The sequence below is a fragment of the Carica papaya genome, chromosome 6, assembly GCF_054855325.1.
Source record: "Carica papaya isolate Zhongbai chromosome 6, ASM5485532v1, whole genome shotgun sequence".
NCBI lineage: Eukaryota > Viridiplantae > Streptophyta > Magnoliopsida > Brassicales > Caricaceae > Carica > Carica papaya.
The window spans coordinates 7,215,877-7,226,122 of NC_142314.1; the positions used below are offsets into that span (position 1 = coordinate 7,215,877).

At 36.7% G+C, this 10,246-nt stretch overlaps 1 protein-coding gene across 2 annotated transcripts; it reads left to right on the forward strand.

Annotated features, from left to right (window-relative positions):
• Positions 1-3,238: 3,238 nt before the first annotated feature.
• On the forward strand, positions 3,239-9,354 carry LOC110818992 (N-terminal nucleophile aminohydrolases (Ntn hydrolases) superfamily protein). Of its 2 annotated transcripts, XM_022048060.2 has the most exons (11): positions 3,239-3,531; positions 3,802-3,852; positions 4,479-4,599; positions 4,751-4,835; positions 5,593-5,674; positions 5,820-5,943; positions 6,281-6,447; positions 6,537-6,700; positions 7,665-7,788; positions 8,162-8,266; positions 8,986-9,354. In XM_022048060.2, the coding sequence occupies exons 1-11, from the start codon at positions 3,388-3,390 to the stop codon at positions 9,073-9,075; spliced, it is 1,257 nt and encodes a 418-aa protein (XP_021903752.1). In that variant the 5' UTR covers positions 3,239-3,387; the 3' UTR covers positions 9,076-9,354. The 2 variants fall into 2 exon arrangements, with proteins under 2 accessions (XP_021903752.1, XP_088079234.1); XM_088223108.1 differs by lacking the exon at positions 3,802-3,852.
• Positions 9,355-10,246: the final 892 nt, after the last annotated feature.

Below are 10,246 nucleotides of genomic sequence, written 5' to 3' on the forward strand. Positions count from 1 at the left end.
AAGGCAGCTCACGGCACCATATTCTCCTCAACAAAATGGTGTCTCAGAGAGGAAGAACAGAACCATTATGGAAATGGCAAGAAGCATGCTTGCTGATAAGCACATGTTTAAAGCCTTGTGGGCTGAGGCAGTGAACACTGCTGTGTTCCTGCTCAACATGCTGCCTACAAAGGTTGTAAAGCAGATGACACTGGTAGAGGCCTGGAGTGGCATCAAACCATCAACTAAGTATCTAAAGGTGTTTAGATCAATGTGCTACTGCCATGTCTCGGATGACAGGAGATCCAAGCTAAAAATGAAGGCCGAGTTGTGAGTATTTTTGGAATACAGTACTGAAGCAAAAGCATACAGAATTCTAAACCTGAAAACCAACAAGCTTATGATTCGAAGAAATGTAACGGTGGATGAAAACAGCTACTGGAATTGGGAGAAACAGAAAGTCAAACGAGACTATGTTACATTTGAAGAATGAAAGAAATCAATGACAGTATCAAACCCAACTCAGAGTGATGAAGAAGATGAAGAATGTGAAGCAAAAGGGAGAATAAAATTGAAAATCTAGCTAACATCTATGAAAGGTGCAGTTTTGCCTCAAAAGAACCTTTCTCTGTTGAGGAAGCACTTCAGCAGTAAGAGTGGAGACTTGCTATAAAAGAGGAAATCAGGATGATTGACAAAAACAATATTTGGTCTCTGGTAAAATTAAGTACAAACAAAAAACCAATTGGAGTAAAGTGGGTGTTCAAAGTAAAACTCAATCCGGACGGGACAACAAATAAGCACAAGGCACGGCTTGTGGCAAAGGGATACTCCCAGCTTCCAGGAATCGACTACACAGAAACCTTTGCTCCTGTGGCCAGATATGAAACAATTAGACTCATTCTGGCCATGGCAGCTGAGTTTGGTTGGAGTGTGATGCACTTGGATGTGAAATCGGCTTTTTTGAATGGCAAGCTGAATGAAGAAATTTATGTTGAGCAGCCACCGGGGTTCATTCAACCTGGAAAGGAGATTCACGTCTATCTTCTTCACAAGGCCCTATACGGCCTCAAACAGGCTCCACGAGCCTGATATGATAAGTTAAATACATACTTACTTCACTGTGGGTTTGAGAGAAGCATGACAAAAAACACACTGTATGTGAATAGAGAAGAAGACCGACTTATCACTGCAGTATATCTTGATGGTATACTGGTGACAGACAACAACAAAAGGAAAATGATAGAGTTCAAGCTGAAATTGGAAAAGGAATTTGAGATGTCTGATCTTGGGGAAGCTACCTACTTTCTGGGAATGGAGATTCATCAAAGCAGCTTGGGTATTTTTCTTTCACAAGGCAAGTATGCCAAAGAAATTCTAAATAAATTCAACATGAATCACTGTAAATCATTATCTACACCACTGGTGTCCAACCTGAAATTGTCAAAGGACGAGAAAGGTAGCAAAGTCGAAGAGGGAAATTACAGAAGTCTGATTGGGAGCCTTCTGTATCTCACAGCTACCAGACCAGACATTTTGTTTGCAGTGAGTTTACTTTCAAGGTACATGGCTTCACCGAGGGAATCACACTTACAAGCTGCCAAACATGTGTTGAGGTACTTGAAAGGAACCTAGAATTTTGGTGTTCAATTCAAAGCAAGAGTTGAGGGTGGATTAGTCGGCTACAGTGACAGTGATTGAGCAGGAAGCGTAAAAGATGCACGCAGCACAACTGGGTACTTGTTCAAAATAGGCTCCGGTGTTTTTTCATGGGCATCTAAGAAACAGGATACTGTGGCTCAATCCACAGCTGAGGCTGAGTATGTAGCCGCAGCTACAGCAACTAACCAAGCAATTTGATTGAGGAAGGTGTTCAACGATTTAAAGCTGGACAAACAAACACCTACAGTGTTGTATGTAGACAACAAGACTGCAATTGCCATTGCAAAAAATCCTGTAATGCACGAGAGAACTAAACACATCAATGTTAAGTATCATGCTATACGTGAGGCTGAGAGGAATCAAGAAATAAAGCTGATACATTGCTCCACCGATGATCAGCTTGCGGACATTCTAACCAAGGCCCTGTCTAAAGCTAAATTTGAGGATTTGCGGAAAAAGGTGGGGATTGGTGAAAAAATTCATTAAGGGGGAGTGTTAAAAGTAATGATTTTTTCTGTTAAGTTTAAATTCAAAAAAAAAAAAAGGGAAATCTACCGTGAAGTTGTATCACAGTAGGATACGTAAATTTCATGCGATATGTATGCATGATTTTCGGACGATCTGATTTAATCATTTAGTTGATGTAATCAGTTTAAATTTATATTTCTATATATATATATGTTGAAATAAAAAGAAGAGATCAACTCCTTCTCTCCCGAAAAAAACATTCCTCTTCAAAACAGCAAAACAGAGGCAGTTGCATGAGTTTGTTCTATTTTGCTGCCCTCTCTCTCTCCTCAACTTTCTCTCTCTAAGTTTGTTCTTCACAGAGCCTCCCTTGAAGCTTTTCGCTTTCGATCAACACCTTGCTTCATCTTTGATTTGAATCAAGGCTTCGCCCATCTCCTTCCAAGCGAGTTCTCAAGTCCACAGGTTCCTTCTTGAGCCTCAAGTCCACCTGCTTGTTTTGTGTTGGGTTTGTCTTGATAACGCTCTCAATTAGGAAAATGTTGAAGGGTGTGGCTACTTTCCTGTTTAGGATAATTCAGTTTAGAAAACAAAACATATCTAAAATTAATTCTCTAGGTCGTCCATCGCGATCGATCTCGTCCGTCTGGTCGCGCTTAAGAAGAAAATAAATCTAGACCGTCCATCGCAATTTGATCTTGACCGTCCGATCACATTTAAGAAGGAAATAAATCTAGATCGTTGATCGCGATTTGATCTCAACCATTTAATCGCGTTTAAAAGGTGAGCAAATCCAGACCGTTCACGTGCGCGAGATCGATCCTAGGTCGTTGGATTGCGGAGCACGCGGATCACCCACGTGGCATCTTGCGTGATACCAACGTCAACGTATTTTATATAGTTACCAATTAATTAATTTATTTATTAAATAAAACTATTTTTTGAAATGTTTTTGAAGCGTACAAATATAAGATAAGAATTTTAGTTTTTTTATTAAAAAATATAAAAAAAATTAAATTAAAGGTTCAATTATTATTAATAAATATTATTGACCAAATTTATAATTAGGGACGAATTTTTTTAAAAAATATATAATTTATGAAAATAAAAAAATAAAAAAACACAACAGATGCCGCGCGCAAACATATTCGTCCCCATTCAAAGGAGTCGACCGCTAGCGTTGAGTCTGAAATTAAAGCTCTACCCTGAGCCGACTGAGAGAATCCAACTCTGGTTATTTGCCCTAACTGATTACTTCTTCAATACACCATATACTCGATGGCTAGCGTTGCAAGAGAAGAAAGCCCCAAGTTTTTCGTGGCAGTACATGTTGGTGCTGGATTTCACGCGCCGTCTAATGAGAAAGCTCTCAGGTCCGCTATGAAACGTGCTTGCCTTGCTGCGACTGCCATTCTTCGCAAGGTCAACTTTTCTTCCTCGGAATCTCTAGTCAATTTGGTTATCCATCGCTGAATTTAGATGCTATGCTCTAAATCAAAACTTTAAAATAATGTGCGATGACCGTGGCCATGGTCATCGTACTGGAGTTGGACAACTTAGTATTTCTTTAGCTTTGTCACGTTATTACGTGATGTGATTTTTTATTTCACTATTTTGATAAATTTCAGTCGAAATTAATTCGTTATAGATGTCTTGCCTCTAGTTTATTTATTTTTGTTTCTTAAAATTTAGGGTCCTGGTGGATGCGTAGATGCTGTTGCAGCTGCCCTTAAGGTCTTAGAGGTATTATACATAGATACACATGCATTCCCGGTGAAAGCTTTGTTGTGCTTATATGTAAATTTATAGCACTATTAGATTGTTATCCTACTTGGTACCTTTGGAAGGGAAATTGTTGTGATAATTTCAGTTTAACTTACAGCTTGACGGAAATTGATCACTATGTTGTAAACTAAATTCATGTTCCACATTGAAAAATTTTGTATAAATCTGTATCAATGACTAAACCAAAATCACTTTATGATGGAAAATGGAAAGTTCCGATTGAGAGTTCAATTTTGTGCACCTCATTTCTTTTTTGCCTTTTCTACCTCAAGTGGATTTGTCGCAGAAGGAATTCGAAAACAAGAAAAATAATTGTTCTGCTCCAGTTATTATTTTCCTACCTCACAGCTGGTGTATTTCTAATATTTTGCTGCTATTGTATCTCCAGACTCGTGGCAGATTGCTTTTCATTTACTTCATTTATTTACTTATATATGAGGGATAAGATATGCCACTAAGAAGGCAGCATTTCTGTATCTCAAGAGTTTTATTTCATACTCATGGGCTTTTTCCCAATCCTGTTTTCCCTTGAATACCAAGGCCCTGTAGCTATCTCATCCTAATGCGACTTTATGTTGTTAAAGGATGATCCAAGCACAAATGCTGGCCGAGGCTCCAATTTGACAGAAGATGGGCACGTGGAATGTGATGCCAGTCTTATAGATGGTGATTCTGGAGCTTTTGGAGCTGTTGGAGCAGTGCCAGGTAGTTTGAGAGCCAGGATTTTTTGGAAGTTTATTCTTATTGTTGTATCAGCAAATTGTTGTACCAGCAATTGTTTCTAGCGCACAAGTTCTTTCTGTACTCTATCCTTTCCATGAAGTTACTTGGTATCTATTTCATAGTTGTAGACCAGGTGTCCCGAATGCTATTCAGATTGCTGCTGTCTTGGTCAAGGAGCAAATGATGGGGTCATCATTGTTGGGTCGAATACCACCAATGTAATACTTACTACTTAGCTTTTATATGGTGCTGTTAGACTGTTATGCCTCTTTTTCTCTGGCAATCTTGGTTTCTCTTTCCCCTTTTTCCTCCAAAAGTTAGCATTTTATCATGTTTGGATATTTACATTCCAATTTTTGTCATGTAAGATTATGGTTTCTGTAAGAAAGGAGGGCAGAACAAGCCAGCCCCTTGTGATGCCTAATTAAACGGAGTGGCTTTGCCTTCCTTGCCACATCTGCTATGTGGTTGTCATGGTTAGATCAAATTTCAAGTGATATAACAAAATATATTTGATTTGCATTGGTTTTATGAAATTCATGAAGATATATTTTCGATTCCATAACCTCCTTTGATATTATAATATCCTTATCCTTCTCCTTATATGGTTTGCAGAAGTATTACCATATGAGTGTCCCTGCTTTTTATTCTGTTAAGGTGGCCATACTGTGTCATTCCAATAGCATCTTGTCGGTGCAGGACAGTTCATCAGTTTGAAAGAATTTCAATATGGCTTTGTAAATTTTGCATTGAGTAATCTGATTCTTTTCATAATTATTTTGAGTGGTTAGAAAATCTGATTGTGTCTGCTATAGTACATGTTAGCTTTGCAGTAGCTCATATTCCTATGTTGTTTGGGGGATAAAAATCCAACATTTCTTTGTGTTCCACTTTATGATTATTAATTACACCTCATGGTGTCAACGTTTTCTGTTCCTTATCCACAACTTGTGGGAAAATTTCATGTATCTTCAGGTTCTTGGTTGGTGAAGGTGCTCGCGTATGGGCAAAGGCCAAAGGCATTGCTCTACTGGAAACTAGAATAGAGGCTGATAAGGTGCAGCTAGTTTTAGCATAGAGATGTTGCTGTTCAGATATTATTGTTGTTATATATTATGTTTTTGGAAGATAATGTTCTATCTAGAAAATTAAAGCTTGTTTGTTTGGATGACTTGATTAAGATACTGGATGTTTTGAAACAGTGGCTAGTGACAGATAGGGCAAGAATGCAGTGGAAAAGGTATAAGACAATGCTTGTCAATGCCAATGCTGAAAAAAGTACTGCTGAAGGATATTCTGATGCACAGGGGAATGCAACACTATCAGGTTTTCTGTTGCTTTTATTTGTCAAACAAATCAATCACTTCCATACAGAACCATCAATGAGTGTTAAAATTATCTTTCTATTCCAAAAGCAAAACAAGAATATCATTCACTCACTTTGCAGTAATGCTGTTGCTTATATTGAGTATTATTCGTGTCTATCACTTAAATACTGTATGCCATCACGTGGCAGTTGGTCTGTCCAGTACATGATTAAATTGGTGAATAACCTTTTACGTTGCTTTGATGTTGTTCACTTTCATTTCCACCTTTATCCCTTTCAGCAGGCTTTATTAAATATGAATTTTACTGGTAACTGAAACTTGTCACTGGGTTTCAGACCAAGAAGCTCATAATTGTATTCCTTTGCGAGGGGATGGGGCTAATCAATCCTCTCTGCCAAGTGCTTTGGAAGACGACAGCATCATGGACACTGTTGGAGTTATTTGTGTGGACACTGAAGGACATGTTGCATCTGGGGCGTCCAGTGGTGGTATTGCACTGAAGGTAGTAGTTAATTCTTAAAAGGTATTCTTCTGGAGTAATTATGTTGGTTGTGAGGTTATTTAATTTCTGTCTTTCAAAAAATGTAACAGGTAAGTGGGCGTGTGGGATTAGCAGCCATCTATGGTTCAGGTTGTTGGGCATTGTCGAAAGGACCTTTCGGGGCTCCATTTATGGTTGGGTGTTGTGTTACTGGTGCTGGAGAAAACTTGATGAAAGGCTTTGCAGCTCGGGAATGCTGCGTCTCCTTATCACTGTATCATTACTTTCCTGTTACATAATCATAACTTTTGTTTCCTGATTCGAAGAAATGAAAAGGCATTTTTGTTTATGCTAGTCTGTTGCATGTCACATCTTTTATGTTAGCTTGTTTCATGATTCTCTTTCTTTGAATGTTTGGAGAAATTGTTAATTTTTTTTGTAATATTAAACCTGCTGTATCTAATTTTGATGTTGCATATCTTAAACTCCCTTCATTTTTATTCATTTGGGCATAATCAAGTTTGACCTGAAATTTTTATTCTGTGTTTGTCAAATATATGCATGGATTGGTCATTTGGTTGGCTAAATTTAAGGTAAATTCCCTGGGGAAATGTACTTGTATTAGGATAACCATCTGATAATTTGAATATGCAAATCCAAAATAAAATGCTAATAAAATATCTTTTTTGTGGAAAGTTGAAGAGTACTCTGGTAAAAGTTTAGATGATGGGGCTGGTAGCTTTGCATGTACTGATGCTTTTGTGAACTAATCAAAAGAAGTTTTGTCCAAGAAAAAAGACAATTTTGAAAATTTTCCTACTCTTACATCCATAGCTTACACTCATTTGAATGACTGAGAAAGGTGAAGTTCTATTGTCAGAAGATGGGTTCACTAATTGATTGTGTGGAATACAAATAGGAATTTAACACTTAATTTTATTTTTAAACTCTCAGAAGTTCATTTACCTAAGAAAAAGTTTAGCAAAAGCTAAATATCATCTAAAACTGACTTGTCCTGACCTTTGAAGGTTAAGTCAAGTTGACAGAGCTTTTCCATTCATTTTTGACCTAAAATGCTGCCTCTCTGTTTTATTGCTTAAGATTTTACATGTTTGCCAGGCTTGGTGCTTTATATTCTAGTACTTTATTACTTTGCTAACATAAGTCCGTATAATAATGCTGTAAAGAGCCAAATGTAGCTTAGTATGGGATACTGATTAAGGCTGTATCATGCTTAGCTCGCAGGCTGGTCCTGCCTCTGCTTGCCTGAAAATCCTCCGCTCTGTTGTTCAAGACAGCATCCACAGTGGTACCGATAGAAGTGCTGGGATTTTACTTGTGCAGGCAGATGCTCCTGTGATGGTGAACTTATTAAAATCCCTGCTTCATTTTTTCTCATTTTAAGCCAATATTTGGAATAAATCAAGATAATTCATGTAATTCATTTACAATCCACATGCTTCAATTAGAATATGGTAAAAATATTTCTTAAAATAGAAAAAAATTGATGATGTGGAATTGAGACATTAGATGCCAAATTCAGTCAATTTTTTGCCTCAATTTTGAGTCATTTTTTAATTATCCTGATACAGTTTAGACTCTCCTAATTGAACCAGGGGTAGATCTGTGAATAAATTCCACAATATTTTTGGATCTGTTCCAAAATTAGACTAAGAAAAAGGTATACAATTTGTTTTTTCTTGTTTTGTAACTGTATCTTGCTTATTATTGCTAGGTTCCCGGAAGTCCACCAAAACTGAAAGCAATAGAGATAGCAGCTGCATACTCATCAATGTCTTTCGGCATAGGATATTTTGGAAATTCTATGGAAAAGCCCAGAGTATGTCCATCTTTTCAGTCTCTGTTTTGCATGATATTTTCTTTTAAGCTTTGGCAATTGTAGACAGGCTATCGCAGCATACATCTGAAGCTGATTTCCCATACAATCACAACAGCAGGAGTGTCAAAAAACAAAACTGTTACATGTTGCTCCCACTTCTCATATTAGCCATGTTTAATACGAATCAAGAATATCTGTAGACTTCGTTTGGAAATGAACATCTATTTAAGTAGGAGAGGCTTAAATCTCATTTAAGATGATAGAAATTAACCTTGTAGAAATAAATACATTCCAAACAGAGGTGCATTTTTTTTTCTTGATGCATGCATATCAATGCAATCAACCAAGTTTTTGCCCTTGAAATAAGATTCTCAAATTGATAGCAAGGTAGCAAAGGTAGCGGTAGAGATACGTTATAAACAATTATCCTAACGATGCAGAACAGACTGTTAAAAGACAGTGGAAGATCTATTTAACCGCAATATGTCACAGTTTATAAATAAATTTATCATGTACATATTCTTGTATAAGGCAGAGCTATAACATATAATTAATAACAAATGAGGTTTATCATCTACTTCTGCTACTGTTAGATTTATATGACCTTATATTCTGCGTGATCCATATTCCACATTTTATCATCAAGCTCTTGTCATTTGTAGACTATATTCCATATCATTTGTTGCACATTATGAGTTGTTCAAAATATTGTCTTTCAGGCTTCAATTCTTCGGAGCACAAAACGGCAAAGTACAAGTGGGATAGACCATTTTGAAGCAAGAATCAATCTTTCTACTGAGCACATGTGACTGAATTTGCCTCTTTAGGATTTGTAGTGAATAAATGAAGGGGTGAACAAATTTCTGATTTTTGCATGGATGCAAAGGCTTGCACATTTATTTACTTCAAACTTTAGGTTACCGATGACATGCACTAGAAGTGGGGCTTAATCCGTTAGGCCTATATTTATGTCTACTTATATCCTTTCCTAGGCAGGAAAGAAGTGTAGGACAAATTTGTTAAATTGGTGAATCATTCGCTTTCGTCAATATAGCATGTACTGACTTTAAAGAATTCTATTTGACTCATACATGGTTTTTGTTTTTTTGAAATAAACTTATCCATTGCTAAATGATTAGTACATAATTACTTGAGTACTATAAGACGTTAATAGATTACATGCGAGCGATATTGCTAGTAGCTGTTATTGTTCGTTTAATTAATAGCGTGATTGTTGCACGTGTCTTCTGATGTGTTGGGTTGCCAATGTTTTCAGATGTATTGGTTTCGACTGAACTCTGTATAACCTTTGTATTGTGGAAATAATAATTGACATTGCCATTGTTTTCTTTTCTTTTCTGTTCTTTTTTTTTTTTCTATTTATTAATGGCAGACATCCCTCTAGACTCTTGTTTGTAAAGTGCATGCATTATGATGATTTGAACTGATAATAAACTTGTGTTTGAAATATATGAATCATAAAAGGGAAAGTTTATATGTTTCTGTTTGAATATTGTATGAGCCCTTTCTAGTTGTATTCATGATATAGTTATATGCATAACTTGATAGTCAAAACCCTAATGCCGCATATTTAGTGAGAAACACCAATGATCGGTTCCAACAAATTAGGGTTAATAGAAAATTAGTTGTGAAGAAAGCCAGTACCGAAAGCCCTAATGTTTTATAGTTCTTTACAATTTTCTGCGAGTATCGAAGTGACTTTATATAAAAAAGTTATTTTCTTACATCGTGCGGGTTAACTTTTTAAAACCCAGACTAGATATTTGTTGAAACCAAATAAGAGGACACAAAAAAAATGAAAAAATAAGTCAAATGATTTGCCTGCTGTGATGAAAGCACAATGGAAGCTGAAGGGGGGAGGAGAGTTGAAGCGAAAGCCTTCTGAATGTTAAACCAAAGATGGTCTCACCGACTCGTGGTTGGACAATTGGAGTTTGGAGTGTGAAGATGAAGAACATA

Coding starts and splice junctions, on each gene's coding strand:
- LOC110818992 (XM_022048060.2), top strand. CDS start 3,388: ATGGCTAGCGTTGCAAGAGAAGAAAGCCCCAAGTTTTTCGTGGCAGTA. Junction 5,675..5,819: donor CTAGAATAGAGGCTGATAAG/GTGCAGCTAGTT, acceptor GTTTTGAAACAG/TGGCTAGTGACAGATAGGGC. Junction 5,944..6,280: donor GGGGAATGCAACACTATCAG/GTTTTCTGTTGC, acceptor ACTGGGTTTCAG/ACCAAGAAGCTCATAATTGT.